We start from the raw sequence: 8,191 nt of genomic DNA on the forward strand, positions 1-8,191 counted from the left end.
TAATTAAAGTAGAAAAGTGAGGGAAGAAAAAATCTTATGTTGCAACCTCCTAGTTAGTTTTTCACACACAAATATTTCATTAAAGTAGAAAAGTGTTGTAGACTTTGTAGTTATGCATAACATAATTAATGAACAAACTCAAGATGAAAGGACAATAGTAACATACCTAATGTAAATCTGGCAGGATAGCTATCGCCTTGAAAGGAAAGAAGATACAAAATCTCTCCGCAATTTAAGTCACACACACCGACCGATAGTAATTAATCATCATTTGCATCGAATTTCATTTCAAACACATATGATTTAAAATTAAAGATAAAAACAAAAATGAAGGGTTGAGATTTATTAATTGTACTGTATCTCAACACCATCATCAAAAGCTCAAGGCTCAAACATCTCCGCCTTTCATTTCCACTTCCAAGCTATCATCAATTTGCATGTTCCCTTTAAGAGGTTCATAATACTCACCCAAATAACCACCAAGGTGATTATACAAAGCACTCTTATCAATCCTCTCATTATGGTAACTCTTGCACACATAGTAAAACAAGCTTTGCACCAATAGCCCCACCAAAATCACAACCACAAGCACACCAATCAACACCCCTCCAATAACAATCCTAGCAAAAACACCATACCCTTCATGGCCCTTGGTAGTAGCACCCCCATCTACCACAATTGAACCAAAAGCACTACTAACCACACCAAAAATCACCAAGTACCCTAAAACCAACACAGCAGCAATCCTCAACTTCCCCTTCAACAACTCATAACTTTTCTTCAAAGCTTTCAGCCCTTGAATTGGCTCAAGAACAGTAATCACACTAGCAAGATGCCATAAAGCACTTAAGTACACATGAACAACAAGGAAGAAAACAGACAGGACAAAAACAGAGACCAAGAACAGAGCAACACTGTTCTTGCTCTCAAAGACAATCAACATAAGTACAACAAAAAAAGACAAGACAGCATTATAAACAAACATAGACACAAAAACCCAAATGAAAGTCACAAACAACCTCCTCAAGATACTAGGCATAGCAGTGATGATTGATGAAAAAGATACTTGTTTTGAAGTGTAAAGAGATGCCACAGTGAAAACAACAGCAGCAGTTGATAGAAGAGAAAAGGCCAAGAGGAAAACCAAGTAACAAAACTGGTAGAAAAGGAGTTTAGTCCATTGAGAAGCATGAGAAGCACTTGGGTTTTCATGAAGTTGTTTGATAATTGGATGGGTGATGAAAGAATGAGCCAAGATTGCAAAAGAGAGTGGCAAGATTAAGCTAAGAGTGATTCTGTAGAAAGTTTGTGCAGATCTTTTTGGTATGGAAATTGATTCTTTGATAATTGATGGTAAGCTTAAGTTTTGGAGCTGTTCTGGTGAAAGATCCATGGCGTTTTTGGTTGAAAAATGGATGTTTCTTGATTACTTCAGAACAAAGAAGAAGAGGAGGAAAAGGAATAAGGGGTTTGCTGATGGTAGGTGCAAGAAATTAAGCTTATCTGACCTAAGAGGCCAAAAATAAAGATACCTTGGTACTCTCTGATATTTTTTTAATTTATATAATATTTTTAATTATTAATATTATAATTTTATATTATTTTTATGTAGTTAGCAAATATATAATTTTTTATTTAAAAAACCTTATATCTAAATTTACGATCAAAATTAAATTATTTGACTCTAATAATTTAAATTGTGTATATAAATAGTATGATACTCCCTTCGTTTTATAACAAATGAATTGTTGAATTTTGACACAAAAATTAAGGAAAAAGCACTAAAGACATAAATTTAACACAACTTTTCATTTTTACCCCAAAAAGAAAAAGTTGACCTTGTAATACCTTTTCAAAAGTTAATTGGTTGTCAAAGGTAAATTTGAAAAAAAAAATTAATGATTCACTTATTTTGAAACACCAATAAATACCCCAACAATTCACTTATTCTGAAACGGAGGGAGTAGTACTTTCTTGTTTTAATTTTATAATTTTTTTGTAAAAAAAATAATAGAAGAGTTTTTAATTTTATGATCTAACATTAAAAATGTGTAAACTTATCAGTATTGATTAATTTTATGATATTAAAAATGTTATGAAAAAATAAAATTTAAAATTATGAAAGAAAGAAGTAATTGATTATTGAACAAGCCAACAAGGTAAATCAAAATTGAGGGAGATCTTGTCATTTGGTTTGAGGTATAAAAAATTTAAGGAATAAATTATTTTAGGATAAAATAAAAGATCACTTAATTCCTTATTTAGTTGGAGGGATTAATCCAATCCAAAATAATTTATCCCATTATTTTCTCTTTAATGATGAAATAACTTATCTCATATACAAAATAAAATAAGTTATCTCAAATAATCTCAAAATAACTCCTCTCAATATTAATTATTTTGATATAATTATTTTCCAACCAAACCATCCTTCCTAAAGTATAAATTTAAACCACAGTACTGAATACTCAACGACCCCACGTACGCTAGAAAACAAGAATACCATTCCATTATGAATCGATTGTTGTGAGGTCTCAAATATAATAATTTTCAGATAAAAATATATAATTATTTTATTTTTCTTAGTTTAAGATATTATTTAGTGTTGAGATTATTAATCCATTATTTATGTTATAATAATAAAATAAATTATTTTAAATATATAATAAAATAATTAATTATAAATTTATTTATCTCAAAATAATTTTTTCCAAACCCAGAGACCCTTGCAGTATTATATTTTGAAGGTATCAAGGACGACAAATACTTTTCAGCTAACATAAGTCCTGGGATGCCTTCACGTGGAACACCTTTTTCCCCTTTTTGAAAAATTGCTGTCACTCTGTTGATTTTTCAAACATTCATGCGGAAATCGAATAAAAATTAATTTCCCTAGATATTGTTTCGGGTGAAAATCATTTCTCCTCCTCCGTTTTACTTTAAAAATTAAATTTCTCTCTTAATTTTTCTTTTTGAGATCAACCTGTATGAACTTTGACTAACATTTTAAGATGTATAATTTAATATTTAAATTTAAAATTTAGATGATCAGAAAATATATGAAAAATGCTATAAGTTGCAATCCTTCTTCATATTAATAAAATGAAAAAAATATATCTTAAAATATTTGTCAAAATTTATATAGGTTGACCTGAAAAAACGAAAAGTGACAAATAAAAAAGAAACTAGGGAGTATATCGAAACTCATGTGCACATCTCTCTCTCTCTCTATCTATCTATATATATATATGTATGAATGTATGTATGTATGTATGTATGTATGTATGTTACACACACACTTAATGTATGTAAAATAAGAGATAAGGTACAAGATACCCCTAAATTATATGTGAAGTTGTTATGACACACTTAAACTTTAAGGGGGACCTATTACCACCTAAACTCATTTTTTGCTGATCTGGCAGTCAAGTATTAGAATATTTTTGTACTTCTTTTGGGGGAGATGAAAATACTTATGCGTTATTTCAATAAAATAACATTCATAAAAAATAACATTAACTTTTGTGACAAGTTCATTAAAAAGGTTAAACTAAAAAATTTAAATAAAAATATATAAATACTTGACTAAAATAAATAATGTATACTATAAGAAAATATTGCTAATGACAAGATTAAAATAGATATTGTCAAGGTAAAAAGGGGGAGAATACTTATTATTCAAAGTAGAGGGGGAGTTTGATTTTTAAAGTAAACTTGAGGGGGGAAATGATTTTCACCCTATTGCTTCAAATGTTATGGTGTTAGGGAATCTTAGTAGTTTAGTTAGTTAGTTACCTGAATTTTCATCTTGTTGGTGAGAGTTCGATTCCCCACATTGTAATCCCCTCACCCATTCCCCTTCCTCTACCCTTAAATTTTTATTTAAAAAAAAAAAAAAATGTTACGGTGTTAGGTTAATATTTTACCAACGAAACTATCAGATTTAAGGTGTCTTTGATATGATGAAAAATATTTTATATGAAAAATTCTTGAAAAATAAATTAATTTCTTATTTATTTTTAATATTTGATAAATAAGTCCAACAAAAATTATATCAAGAAATTTTATATGTAATTTAAAAAAAAATTATAGAAATAAAAGGGAGGGTGGAGTATGGGGTTTTGCGTGGGATGGTCAAGGCTAGGGCTTAGGTGGGGAAGAAAGATACAGTAAACATAAAATGTGATTCATATAGAGGAGTAAAGGAGTAACTGATAAAATTATTATCATGTGATCACAGGTTCGGGCATTAAAAATAGCCTCTGACAGAAATGTAAGGTAAGATTACGTATAATACATTCTTGTGGTGGGGTCCTTCCTTCGAATCCTATTATAGCGAAAGTTTTAGTACACCGGACTATTATTTTGCCCTTTTTTTTATAAAATGTGACTTATAAAACTTATTTTTTCTAATTTTAGTAAGAAAGTTATTTTCATCATTTTTGACAAACTTATTTTTATAGAAAATGTTCTTCAAAAATCTTATCTAACCAAACATAAAAAGAAAAAAAAAAAATTTCGAAAAGTATTTTCCTCCATACCAAATACTTATAATTTTTTAGTCCTCTTTTTTTTTTTTTTTTTTTTTTAAATTCTTCATCAACATTCGGTACTTATTTTGAAATTGAACTAACTCGTGCTTAAAAAAATGTAGTTCAGAGATAGTGGTTCTTTGTCACAAAATTTTTTATATCAAGACTTAAATTCGATTTATATGACTAAGGATGAAAGAGTATTTATCATTACTCCATAATTTTTTCTTAAAACAATGACCACTTCTCGTTATATCAAATATAATATTTTTATTAGACTAGATATTCAAATTTATAAGACCTTTTTATGTAAGAAAATCTATTTGTCTGATTATTGACATAACTAAATCGTTCATATCTAAGAGATGTTTTAAGAAAAATCGTTCATAATTGTTCGTAATTCACACTTGAATGTGAGTTTATACAGTTTCTAACGCTTTACTTCTTGTATATAAATTGATGTTTACTTTGTATTATCTTCAAGCAATCTATCTTTGACTATGCAATCGACAACGATGAAGTGTTGTAGATTGACACCTTAAGTTGCTTCAATTTTTCAAAAATACTAGTCTGTCGGTATGTACGTTGCATGTGTGTCTCTTGTGCACCAACTATTGTAACAAATGTGCATTATTTGAATGTGGCGTTGGGGCAACTTATTTGCACCTGACTAATTCACAGATACATGCAACCTTCCATCAATAACTTAACTCTGTCTATCAACACTAAACAAATGGTAAAAAATCATCTAGTACTTTTTATCTCTACCAAAATTTAAACTTAAGACTTCATGATTCTCAACCACCTTGATTGATCACTAGACGACACTTTTAAGTGAATATATAATATCTGAAGAGAAGATTAATCAACACGTAGTAATATTTATGGAGCTAATATGACAAATTGTGATAATGTATTCGTTCCTTGTTATTGACCCTATATATGATGATGCTAAATTGCAGCTCTTTCGTGCTATAATTTCATTTTTGTTATGGGTAAACAATATAAATCTCAACACGTTATAATTTAATTACTCTCTCTCCCCACTTTTATAATAATTACATAAAATTTCAGATATGATACATTCGTTAACGTTATGATATATTAGTTTATGATACATTAATAAATCTTTAATTATGGTTAAAAACGGAAAGAAACGATAATTAAGCCTACAGTTAAGTAATTAATGCGCTTAATTAAAGAAATCTTTGTTTAAATTACCTAATATACGTCATTTAATAACTTATCATAACAAATATTATAAGTTTTTCTATTATGTAAAAATTTATGACATATTGAATTATGATAACAAATATCTCATTTAATAACATTGAGTTCATGATACACTATAATTCATGACACATTACATTTAGTAAAGTATGTTACTGATACATTATTATATTTTTTGCTTAATACTTTGTATGTATAAAAATTATCTGATATATTGTATTAAAAGTTAAATATCTTATGATACATTACTTTATATGCAAATACAATAATATTATATCTACTAGTGTATTGTTAATTTAAGTTTCTGATACATTAAATTATTTTGGTTGAGATACATCACTATAATTAAGTTTACATTATACTGGATACATTATATAATTTACATTAAGATATAAAACTACAATTAGCTTATATGATACATTGCTGAAGAGTAAAATATCTTTTGATGCATAATAGTCCAACGGATGGACGAAAGTTAATTTATAGAAATTGTAATAAAAGCAATTAAAAGTTTTGCTTCAATATCATAGTCATTTTGTCGAGAAAGTTTTGATATTTCAATCTATTTTCACGAAAATCAATGTCGCTCATATCATAATGAAATGGTGGAAATTAAAAAGAAAGTTAATGGTGGAAAGATGAAATTGTTAGATCTAATTGAATAGTAGATGAGAACATGGTGAAAATTCAAAAGAAAGTTAATGGAAGTTGTAATTTGAATGTTGAAGTAGAAGATGAAGATGAGAACATGGTGGAAATTCAAATTGAGTGAGTTGAGAAAATCGTAGGATATATTTCCTGATTTTTGGGCTTAATTTGCAGCACAATAAGGGGATGTGGATGGATTTTTTAGATATATCAGAAAAGAGACAATTATTTTGACTAAAAAAGATTTTTGTAATTAGTTTAGTTAGATGAGATTTTAAGCGATAATAGAAATTTAAAATGTGGTTATAAGTAATTTATACTGTGTTGTTTTGCGTTCGAGAGTTTATAATTTGATGCTCTCTGAGTTAGTGGGATCCCTCATATATGTTTTTGACCTCTCTTTTTTAGCAGTGTGGACTGGCAATTTGAAACTTGGTGAGGGAGAAATGCCTTGTCCTCTTAAGTTTTTGACCCTACATGCCTTGTCTGGCAATATTTGGTAAATGGTAATGCACTTGAATGACAAAGACTAGTTTGCTTGAAAACTTCATTACCTCTACTCAATGTGTCCTGAACCCAACTATACAGTCAATTACTAATTTGATGAACTTCCTTAACTGGTGCTAAATAGCACCTCTGTGGAAATACAAATTAATTTGTTGAATTGATGTTAATAGGATGACTCAAGGATAAGACTAATAAAATATTTGCTTTTGATCCTCAAAATTTTGAGGCGTAAAAAATTTTAATAGTGATTTTTTTTATTACAACTCACTTGAATAATAATGAAAATCGTGAAATACGTCTAAAAAAATGAAAAAATAAAGAAAGGAAAAGTTATCTAATTTTTATTAGAAATATCTTAAACCTTTGAATTAAACAATTCAAACTTCATACTAATAAATAAAATTTTAACAATAACATCCAAGTTAATGTCTTGCAAATAAATGTCTAACATTTTATTCTCCAGAATTAATTCTTTCTATTATTAATAATCGTATCAATATGTGAACTTAAATGTTATGTGTATTTTAAAAATACTACACAAAAAATAATTAATATACAACAACAAAAAAAGTAATTTTAAATTAACAAATAACTTACCTTTGAGAGGTAGTTAATTTGCCTAATTTTTTATAGTGTTAATTTTGCTTAATTTTTTATAGTGTTAATTTCTTTTGGTCAGATAGCCTTTTTTTTTTTTTTTTTTAGTGTCTTAACACTTTTGATCAGATAGCCCTTTTTTTTTATTAGTGTCAAACCATTTTGATCAGATGTCCTGTTTTTTTTAGTGTCAAACTCTTTATGCCCTGTTTTTCACAATAGCCTCTTGCTCTATTTTTTGAAATTAAAATATGTTCGCTTAACAACCAAAAAAACTTTCAAAGTGAAGATTGAAAATATATGTTTCAAAAATATTAAGTTTGACTACCTTAGCTCTTTTGATATATTTCATATGTTTTTACAGAAAATAAATAGCCCAAATATTTATATGACCAGAAGATTCATAACCAGATATATTATCAAAACATCAACAATCTCCTCATCATTCAATTTCCTTTCATTCTCATCTCCAGATTCTAGTAAAATACCACAATGTGGTATCATGAAAGAACACCCACCATGAATGTGTTGGCCATGAATTTGGATATATGCACATCCACTATGGGTGTGTTAACATTTCATAAAAAAAACTTCTAGTAAAATATTCCTTAGGTGTTTCTTAACTTCTGACACTCTATTTTTTCTTTTCGCCTTTTTGTCATCCACAATCAATTGAA

The 8,191-nt window shown here is 28.1% G+C and overlaps 1 protein-coding gene across 1 annotated transcript; it reads right to left on the reverse strand.

The window, feature by feature from the left end:
- Positions 1–254: 254 nt before the first annotated feature.
- On the reverse strand, positions 255–1,545 carry LOC107844164. The gene has a single exon (XM_016688649.2). The coding sequence runs from the start codon at positions 1,391–1,393 to the stop codon at positions 389–391; it is 1,005 nt and encodes a 334-aa protein (XP_016544135.1). The 5' UTR covers positions 1,394–1,545; the 3' UTR covers positions 255–388.
- Positions 1,546–8,191: the final 6,646 nt, after the last annotated feature.

This window comes from Capsicum annuum, chromosome 1 (genome assembly GCF_002878395.1).
Source record: "Capsicum annuum cultivar UCD-10X-F1 chromosome 1, UCD10Xv1.1, whole genome shotgun sequence".
Classification (NCBI taxonomy): Eukaryota; Viridiplantae; Streptophyta; class Magnoliopsida; order Solanales; family Solanaceae; genus Capsicum; species Capsicum annuum.

Coding starts and splice junctions, on each gene's coding strand:
- LOC107844164 (XM_016688649.2), bottom strand. CDS start 1,393: ATGGATCTTTCACCAGAACAGCTCCAAAACTTAAGCTTACCATCAATT.